This window comes from Enhydra lutris, unplaced genomic scaffold (genome assembly GCF_002288905.1).
Source record: "Enhydra lutris kenyoni isolate GAN:26980312 unplaced genomic scaffold, ASM228890v2 scaffoldscaffold44, whole genome shotgun sequence".
NCBI lineage: Eukaryota > Metazoa > Chordata > Mammalia > Carnivora > Mustelidae > Enhydra > Enhydra lutris.
Window position 1 is genome coordinate 14988699 of NW_019154128.1, and position 10568 is coordinate 14999266.

General features: G+C 43.3%; 1 protein-coding gene across 1 annotated transcript in view; it reads left to right on the plus strand.

The window, feature by feature from the left end:
- Nucleotides 1–10568, plus strand: part of LOC111155902 (von Willebrand factor A domain containing 3B) — a 214990-nt gene that overhangs the window by 71096 nt on the left and 133326 nt on the right. The window contains exons 8-9 of the mRNA XM_022516368.1: nucleotides 1435–1625; nucleotides 8605–8759. Of these exons, the coding sequence (XP_022372076.1) occupies nucleotides 1435–1625; nucleotides 8605–8759 (346 nt within the window). The remainder of the gene's footprint in view (nucleotides 1–1434; nucleotides 1626–8604; nucleotides 8760–10568) is intronic.

Genomic DNA, 10568 nt, shown 5'->3' on the forward strand with positions numbered 1-10568 from the left:
TGTAGTTGCAAAGCTTGGTTGCACAGTATAATCACCCAGGAATCTTTGAAAAATTTCAATATCCAGACCATTAAAAAAAAATGGGTAGGGTCCAGGCATCAGTATTTTAAAAATTCAGAGAATTCCAGCATGCAGGGTTGAGAACAACTTATCTAAGTGGAAATAAACTTTGTAGGTCTGGTGGACCTAGTATGCAGTGGTACGTTGTTTAAAAAAAAAACATCTCTTTGCCCAGCACCCTCTGCTCGTCCCCCTGGAGCTCTGCTGGTCTCAGTGGGACTAAAAGCTCAGGGTCCTTTCTGCCTTTCTTCCAGTGGCATTCAGATAAATGTTTGCCAGTCCACTCTCTGCAGTAAAAAAGCTCTGATTTCCAGATTCTGTAAATACTCCCAGCATGGTCAATTTTACCCTACCAGTGTGCTACCATGGAGCATGGGGTTGGGAGGAATGGTGTGCAGGGCAGTGTAAGCCCACTCTAGACACCAGTGCCTCCTTCTCAACTTTAGATTTGCTCACCCCTTCTTCTGTGCCCACCCCCAGCTACTCCTTTAGGTGGCACTAGTGGTTTGAGCCACCTAAATGAATACTTTTCTGTTACATGGTGTTCTGCTCAGCTAACAGAGCACCTCCCTTCTACTTAAAGAGTATAGATGACCTTTGGAAAACACCAAGGGAAGGCGTAGAAGGCTGGGACTATTTGGATATTTATCATTCTGGTTGTACTTTAACCTGTGAACCTGTTTATGGTAAGTTATAGCTCTAGGTGCTTGAGCTGACTATAGGAGGTTACTGAGCCTGCTGAGTTGAGGGCCAGGCTCTAAATCAGAATAAATTCACAAAGCTAACAGCAGAGCTCCTGGAAGGCAGCCTGCCAGCCTTCTCTGGTTGATGGACTTCTACCTCAACACAAGTTACATGCCCCTAATTCTCATCCCCACTCCACAAAGCACTTTCACATGACTTTTCTCATTGAATCCTTTCAACACACTTTTAGGAAGGCCAAGCAGACACTGTCTTCAATCTGCAGGTGGAGAATTCTGCTGAAGCTCAGAGAGGTTAAGTGCTGTGACTCAACCTAGGTTTGAGCAACTTAGCCAAGTCATAAGTGGTGGAGTCATGATTTGAACCCGAAACTTCTGATCCCAACTTTAATGCTCTCCTGACACATGGCCTTGGTCTGTTAGCCATCTCCACAGACACATGGAGTAGGCAACTTAGGTAGAGAAGGAAGTAGCATGAAAAACAGCAGATTCCTGCGTTCTGGTCTTGTGAACTAATTCTTTGCCAGTCCTGATTTGGAAAGCATGCTTCCAGAAATGAATGTGATCTGACAAAGAACATGTTCCAGCTCGGTAAATACTAAGTTGAGGGTGCAGTACAAACGACTTCTAGAATATGAACTGCACTGATGAACTGTAATTCCAAAAATATCAGGAGCAACCTCTTTTGAGAACGAGTCAAACTTAGAGGACACCTGGGACTCCAAGAAGTGGCTTCAGAAATATGGCTTGAAAGCCCAGAAGCTGACCTTTTATGATGTCCTTGCTGACTGCTGCTTCCGCCATGCTGATGGAGTCATTGATGTGAAAGCCAAACCAGAGGATGAGTCCGTGCAGACCAGTGCGGTGAGTAAAGTGAACTGCTAGGCCGGGCTGTGGCTTCTCTTGATGTTCTGGCTGGGGAAGGCCTCCCTCAGATCAGAACCTGGAGCAAGACCAAGGTTAAGAGACAGCATGGAAGGAAACCAGCTTGGTTTCCCTGAAGGAAGATACCCTTGTGTTTCCCACCTTGCACGTCTCTGAATGGTACATGGGGGGTGTGGAGACCAAGTCTGGGAATGGTTTCTGAATATAAGTGGATTATAAAGTAATCATACATAAACCAGGAACTGGGTTTTTAGAAATTCAGGCATTATGAGTCTCAGAATTATTCAGCCTTTTCAAAGGAGAAGCCCTCTTTTCCCCCATATTGAATGGAAGAGAGAAACTGCTGGTGAAGACGCCCGAAGTAGGCATCTCTATGTTCCTCTTGTATTGTTACTTTCTTAAAGATGCATTAGTCTTGTGACTGTGGGCAGCATATAGTGGATTCCCAGTAAATATAAACTCAAATCATCTAAGGGATTATAACACTGGAAAGGTGTATATTTAAAACTTTTGAAAGGTATAGTTCCATTGTGTCAATAGGTCTGAAAGGAATAACAACTTCTCAAAGTGCTGGACTCTGGCTCACAACTGAAGGATAATGAATGAGTGGCTCCTAAAACTTTAGCACGCGTGAGTCAGTGGGTTTGAGGTGGGGCCCAGATGCTGCTGAGGCTGCTGGTCCAGAGGCCATACTTGGAAAACACTGATGTGTAGACAGACTCAGAAAACTGTCAAAAGTTTAGGATTATGGAAAGATGAGAAGGTACCATACTATGAAACAAAATCAGAATAAAGTGAATATTCTGTTTCTAAAACTGAAGGAAAGTTCTTTTAGAAGGTAATAAAGGCCCAGGTCCACATTATGAAGGGAAACCCCAAATGTGAGCAACAGAGCAGCTGTGCCAGTAAGGGCAGAGCCCAGCAGGCTGCTGGACAGGAAATCAAGGTCCTCAGATACACTGTCACATTATGTGTTCACCGAAGCTCCAATTCAGTGTCACCACTGAGATGTTTGTCAGTCCTACAGAGGTGAAACCCCAGTCTCTTTGCCACTCCTTAGATTGGCTGGCCGATGGGCTCAATAGGTCTTCCTGAGGAAAGGCCTTTCCTTGGGGGCTCCGTCAGCCACACCTGCAGTGTTTTAGCCTTCTTGTTGCCATGTGTTTACAATGAACTACAAGGAGGACAATGTAAAAACTGGATGAGAAAAATGCAGAACTGGGGCACTTGGGAGGCCCAGTTGGTTAAGTGTCTGACTCTTGATTTCGACTCAGGTCATGATCTCCATGTCGTGAGACTGAGCCCAGCATTGGACTCCACTCTGAGTATGGAGCCTGCTTAAGATTCTCTGTCTCCCTCTCCCTCTGCCACTCGCATTCTCTGACTCTCTCAAAAAAATAAATGTATAAAAAGGAAATGAAAAGAAAAAGAAAAACGCAAAATTGACGGAAGAGTTGTTTCCTGGCTTGTAGACCAGGATGCGGAGTAATTGCCATGTTGCAGGGAAACCTCACTTGTGGATTTCCTCCCCCAGCACAGTTTTCTGATTTTGTAGTCATTATTCAGTAATGTTATTAGTTCAGGAAATCGTACGTAAGTAGATTTTCACTTTTAAAATACAATACATTAGGCCCTGGATATTTACGAATACCAGTGCCTGTCAGTTGAAACCTAACTTACCGCGAGCTGGTGATGTTGTGTCATGTTCAAGCCTGTATCTAAGACTGGTTTCTCCTTATTCTTTCTTGATGATTTTGAATGAAATCTTACAGGGATGGTTTGCAGAGTCTGGCTTATAAATGAGGAATTTTACCTTAAATTTCTTTTGCTAAAAAATAATAGAGAAGTAGAAGTTGAGAAGTGTACAGTACAGCTGTCTTCATTCACAGACATTGATGAATAAGGGAAAGTTTTATTTTCAGTATTTGGGGCTACATATCTGAACCTAGATTTACACCTAAATTTGTGATGTGTGAGGTAGGGAATAACGAATGTGTCAAATAAGTTGATTATTGAGGGTTCCCCCCAGCCCCTTCAAACTTGTAACTATAAAAACTGGTTTGTAGGGATGGATCCAAGTACCTTGTTTACACTGAGAAATAAGTGACTAAGAAGGCCTTGCTCTGTGTTGTTTCTAAGAGAGATGAACATGTGAGGAAGAGAGACAAAATGAGACAAAAATGCATTTCCCGTTAGAGGATTCAGGCAAAGTTGGGGGCACCCTAAGTCACATTTCATTCATAAGTGCTGATGCTGCTGGTGCACAAAGCCGGCCTTGATGTTCACAAACCCACCTAGTCTCCCCATTTACTCCTCTAACAGATATTTACTGAGCTTTTACTAGGTGTCAGGCCGTGTGGTCTGGATTTGGCGTGAGAAGACCCCATGTAAATGCTACTTCTCCAGTTACTGATTATGAGATGCTGAGCAAGTAATTTCACTGTTTTGAGTCTTACTTTCCACATCCGTAAAATGAGTGGTATAAAATCCAAATTTAAAAATGCATGTCTGGGCACAGGGCCTGGTTAGGAGATGTCCGGTAGATGCTACCTTCCTTCTTTTTATAGATTGCAAACACTGTGAATCAGAAATGAGCATTTATGGAATGCTTGGGTGCTTGATACATAAGGTGAATATTTGTGCTCTCTTAGCACACACAAGAAGACAAAGTCAAGGGGCCTCTGAGAGGTTAGGCCATGGGATGGCAGGGTTTGACCTCCTATCTGATGGGCCCTCACACTGCACTTTTCCCATTCTGACACTCTGCTGTCTGCCACCTTCATTCACATACCATATGGTCTGGTGTGTTTCCATCTGGGAGCACATAAGGCACAGTTGGAAAAGGCCATGTGACAGGATGGAGAATAGGGAGAACTCTCGTTTGACAAGAACATGGTAAGAATAAGAGAGAGGACGTCTTTCTCTTTCCATCTTTGTGTTGTGCCTGAGTTGTGGTTCCCCTGATGCCTGTCTTGGGAACATCAGGACTGATCTCATCTCAGTCACCACCAGACCTCTCAATTCCGATCCCTATGTGGCTCTGACATCCCTTCTCTGAGCCTCCTTCATTCCTCCTTGCCTCCTAAATTCTCTCCACTCTACCCTCTGGCACTAGAGGTTGTCAGTACACCCATGATAGCAAGTGCCCTGCAGTGTTCCCTTCGCCTGCTTGTCTGGGTTCTCTCTTGAGGACCTCAGAGGACCTCAGAGAGAGGTTTCTCTCCATTTGCCTTGGACCTGTGGGCAGCAGAGGTAGGTGGCTCATTCCTCATTGCTGTTTTTCGATCATTCTCCCTCTGTCTTCCCATGTCATCAGAAGGACACCCACGACACCCTCTGTGACTCACCTTTTCTGAGCCCCAGGTCATCCCACCAGTAATTGAAGATTATAGCTTCTGGCTTACTGTCACTGGCTCCAGCCATTTTTAATGTCAATCGTATGAAAATGACCCTTCCCAGACCCTGACATTTCATTTCTCTGACCTCCTCTTCTCTAGTAACTTCCTCCTACACCCACTCTCTACCTCCCCTGCCATAGGCATCCCCTTGACCTTGTCATTACAAATAACACTGCCTCCATTATAACCCATATAATTCCGAAGGTCCCACTTTCTGACCTCTTTTTTTAAGGTCATTTCCTCTACTACCCTAATTCCAATCTTTCAGCCCCATCGGGATTATACATTTTGTTGTTTTTGCTCCCTGTTCTCTGTTCTTTTTACCCTTTTGTCCCTCTCATACATGCTCAACTACTTTTCCTCTCTTACATTATTGCACTCATCTGTGAAACCCCAACCCTGGTTAAATTGAACTCTCAGCCTTTTCTGCCTTATAGACTGCATCAGAAGAAATCAGAGAAAAGCGTAGCCACAGTGCCTGGCTTCCCTTTAAATTCCTGACCTCTGACTTTACATGGATCTCTTGTGCTGCCGCCAGTCCTCCTATGCTTTTCCGATCCATTTAGATGCTTATTCTAATGTCTGCTCTTTTCTCCTCAGACTTCAAATATCTTCTCTTCTTTGCTCACTCTCAGCAAGTGACCCTGGATTCTCATTTCACTGAACTTGCAGTGAACATCCATGGGCATCCACCTCATATGTACAAATCCCCCAGCATTTGTACCTGTATGTTCTACCCTCATTTCTTTTAGGATGGGGGAATTGTCCTCAGGTTTATCTAAGGTCTAAACCCCTCAGTGTGTGCACTGATCCTTATTCCCCATTCACTCATTCTCCTCCTTTCTATATCACTGATATTATTCTCATTTCTGGATCTTTCCCACCAGCATGCAAACATGGTGTTCTTCCTCACATCTTAAAAATACAGTTTTTGGGGGCACCTGGGTGGCTTAGTCGGTTAAGCGTCCAACTCTTAATTTCAGCTGAGGTCATGATCTCAGGGTTGTGAGATAGAGCCCTGGGTATGGAGCCTGCTTGAGATTCTCACTCCCTCTCTCCCTCTGCCCCTCCCCTGCTCCCTAGTTGCATTCTGTCTCGGCAAAGAACCCCCCAAAAGTTTCTCGACCCACATGTTTATCTCTGGTTCTGATTCATTTGTCTCATTCCTCTGCACCTCTTTAGAATTCAGCGCCTCAGGAATTTTATGTGTTTCCTGTCTCGTCTTGCAGTTTCCCATGCCTTCATGAATGCACTCCAACTGGGCAAGGCTCCCTCTCCACCAAAACCCACTCTTTACAGGGATACATGAACTGCTAAATCCAGGGGTCAGTTCCCAGTCTCACTCTTACTTGACCTACTATCAACATTTGATATAGTTGGTTACTTCTTTGAACTTCTTTTGCTTGCAGAGAGCAGCACACTGTCCTGTTTTCCTCCTACTGACTTTTCTGTGTTGGTGTTCTTTGCTTCTTTCCCATGTCCTCAGCCTCTAAATGCTGAAGGGCCTCAAGGTGCAGTCCTCAGACCTCTTCTCTCTCTGTAACCATTCTCTACATGATCTCATCTAGTCTGTGGCTTTTAATACTGTGTGCATGCTGGTGACTTCCACATTTGAATCTACAGCCCTGAGTCCTTCCCTCGTCTCCACCTGACTTCTTGCCATGTCACTAGGATGTCTGATAGACCCCTTGAATCTAGCACATCAGGTAAAGGTCCAGATCTTCCCCTTCAAGGCTACTCTTCCATAATCTTCCTCCCGTCAATTCATTGCAACTCTATTTTTATAGTTCTCCGGGCTGAAAACTATAGAGTCATTCCTTAAGTCCTCTCTTTTCTCTCATACCCACATCTGATCTCTCATTAAATGCTGTTAGTTCTATCTTCATAACATGTCTATAATCCAGAATCTGACCACTTCTCACCACTTTCAAAACTACCCCTGGTCCATGCCACCTAACTGATCCCTGACCCCCTGCTTTTGCCCTTGACTCTTCACAGTCTCTTCTCAACAGAGTAACCACAGTATCCTTTCCTTATTTATTTTTTTTAAGTCCACTCCATGCCTAGCATAGAGCCCAATGCAGGGCTTGAACTCACAACTCTGAGATCAAGACCTGAGCTAAAATCAAGAGTCGGACACTTAGATGACTGAGCCACCAAAGTGCCCTACCACAGTATCCTTTAAAATGATATTTTTATAGATTAAGTTTAAAAATTATAAATAAAACTTAAAACTATAAATCGTGTCACTTGTCTAAGAGGGTAGATCTTAAAATATATAGATCATCACAAGAAAAAAATTTGTGACTCTGTGGTGGTGTTACCTAAATTAATTGTGGTAATCATTTTGCACTATAGGCATATATCAAATCATATTGTATGTGTAATGTTATATGTCAGTCATATCTTAATTTGAAAAAATATGTCACTTCTCATGTTAAAGCCCTTGGGTAGTTCCTTTTTCACTCAGAGGAGAAGCCAGTCACTTCCACTAGCAACTGGACTTTATGTAGTCTGCTTCTGGCCCTCCTCCTCATACTACTCTAGCTTCATCTAACTCCTTACCTTAGCTCATTGTGTTTCAACTGCATCAGCCTTCCTAAACTTTTACAGACACGCCAGGCAGACTCTTATTCTTACCTCAGGGCTTTTGTACTTGCTGTGTCCTCAGACTTCCTCCCAGACTCCATACGGTCGCAGTCCTTGTTCCTGATGGTCTCTGTTCATATTTATTCTTCTTTTTAGGGCTTTATTTTTTCAGGTTTTAACTTCTTCATCCTCCCATCCCCTGTTCTCTGTTGTCTTCCATAGCATTTGTCATCATCTGACCTGCTGTATAATTGTTTATTATCTGGCTCTTCCCCTGTAATGTGAGTTCCACAAAGGCGGGAATTTTGGTTTTTGTTTATGGATTATATTGCTGCTGCTTACAAGACTGTATTGCTAGTGGCTTGGAGTCATGCTTGATAAACTCATAAATCAGTTGTGTGAGCTCTCTGTGGGAAGCCATCGTCCTCAGACCAGTTTTGTATGTACCAGTAGAGGGCGCTAGGTGTGGAATGGGGGTTCTTGGCTACCTTTCTTCATTTGGGGCGGGAGTAGTGATGGAAAGATGCTTTCTGTAAATCTCAAGTCCCACCTCCTCTAGATAGTCCTCCTGACCTTCTAGTCCATGAGGATGCTTTCATCTTTCCCAGATTGCCCAGGTATTATTGTCTCAACCCAGCATCTAGTACTCTGCCTTTCTAACTGTGTGTGTGTGTGAGAGAGAGAGAGAGAGAGAGAGAGAGACAGAGAGAGCAAGCATGTGGTTCCCTGCTGGAAACATCTTCTCTGAGCCCCAGATGGGATTGCACTGTCTTTCTGACCATGATGCCTGATATCTGACACAGGTCTCCACATAGAGCAGCCCCAGTACATGTTTTGTTGAGCCAACAGTTGAATGATTTTACCATGGGAGTGAGTGCTAAGAACTAAATAAATAAGGCAGAAATATGGGGTACCATCTGGAGATGACTCTGAATGGTCTGAGTGGCTTCTGTCCTTTGTCTTTTCCTTAGGAGACCAACAAGAAGACAGTCCATGCGAAATACTGCCGTAGATTTGTCCATGCTCCCTGGAAGGATGGGAGCTTGGTCCACGTCTGCATTACCAAGGAGAAGTGTACATGGTACAGTGAGAGACTCCACACGGTCCTTGCCCAGATTCAGAGAAGGTTGGTATATTTGCTGGAGGGTACAAGTGGTTTAGTCTCTCTTGAAATTCAAATCTGCTTGATCTCTTTGTAAAAGCTTAACCATGAGAAACAGCCAGTTAACATTGCTCAGTCAGGGTTGCCATCTGATTGATGGCTTGCTGGTGGCCTTGTTGTTAGCAATAAAGGGGGATGTTTGGATCCTATTCCAAGCTGCCTTGGTGCCAGTACAGACTCTTAAAAACAGCAAACAAGGTGGTTATGTTGGTTGCACATCACTATAGGAGGCTAAGGAATGCTTCCGCTGATGTCTTGCATTTTTTTGTGGGCCATAGGTATACTGCAGATTGTATCACACCTGTCCTCTGTATTCTTGGATATTGCACTTCAACACAACTTTTAACAATGTGAGATATGTGAATACAATGGAATAATGTATATGCAGCTAAAAATAACTTCACGGACTCCCTCGCAACACTGCTGGTTCTTAAAGTCTTCCAGTGCTAATGCATCTGACCTACTAATGCTGTGACCTCAGCTTCAGCCCCATGCGGATGATCTAACTTGATGCTTTCACCTCCCTGCTGCCAGAGGACAGCTTAGACCACCAAGATCAAATCCATTTAGGTGCATGGCCTCTGAGGTCAGATAGAACTGGATTCTAATACCAGCTCTGCCACTTGCTGTGTGACCCTGGGCGAGTTACTTAATGTCTTTATGCATCAGTTTCTTCCTTTTTAAAGTGGGAATAATAGTGCCATTTATAAATTGCTCTGTGGTTTAATCAGATACCAAATCTAATGAGTATAGACTAGTATCCAGCCTGCAGTAGTCACTTAAAAATGAGAGTTCCCTCCATCCTTCCATGTTTTCTGTTACAAAATCACCAGTAGCAGATCCCTGTCTGCTCTTCTATGAACTCTTTAGAGCCCCAGTTTCTCAAAATCCAGCTGGTGATGGGTAACTCAGAACAAATAATCCTTGGGTCTGGAGTCTTCTCTGCTAATGGTTTTGGGGCTGACTTCTGGGAGAGTAGTTTGTATTTCAGGCCTGGGAAAAAGGATACTGTTTAAAAAAACACTCCATTCACTCCCTGCCAGGTCTCTTTGTCCTTCTCCACCCCCCAAGTGTCAAGGGTTGTTGGGAAATTCTCTCCCCTCTTCTGTTTTCCGGAAGTCTTTGTGGGGAAGTTTTTAATTATGTATTCAATTTCTTCTCATTTTGTAGAACTGATGTTAGTAACTGCTGTCATCTTTATTTTCAGTCTGCTGGAGGTTATCCATTTTAGTGATCTTTTCAAAAAACCAGCTTCTGGTTTCAGTGGGTTTTTTCTCTGTATAGTTTTAACTTTCTGTGCCACTTTGTTTATTATTTCCTTCTTTCTCATTACTTTGGGTTTAAGTTTCTTAAGATGGATGCTCAGATCACTGATTTGAGACCTTTCTTTCTAATATAAGCATTTAAATTTTCTTCTAATATTGCTTTAGCTGCCTCTCACAAATTATTCACTTAAAAATATTTTTGAATTTCCCTTATAATTTCTTTTCTTTCTATTTTTTTTTTTTTTCGGACCTAGACTATCCCTTATAATTTCTTCTTTAAGCAAACGTTATTTAGAAATATGTTTACTCTTCAGGGGGGAGGAGTCAAGATGGAGGAGAAGTAGCAGGCTGAGACTACTTCAGGTAGCAGGAGATCAGCTAGATAGCTTATCTAAAGACTGCAAACACCTATAAATCCAACGGGAGATCGAAGAGAAGAAGAACAGCAACTCTAGAAACAGAAAATCAACCACTTTCTGAAAGGTAGGACTGGCGGAGAAGTGAATCC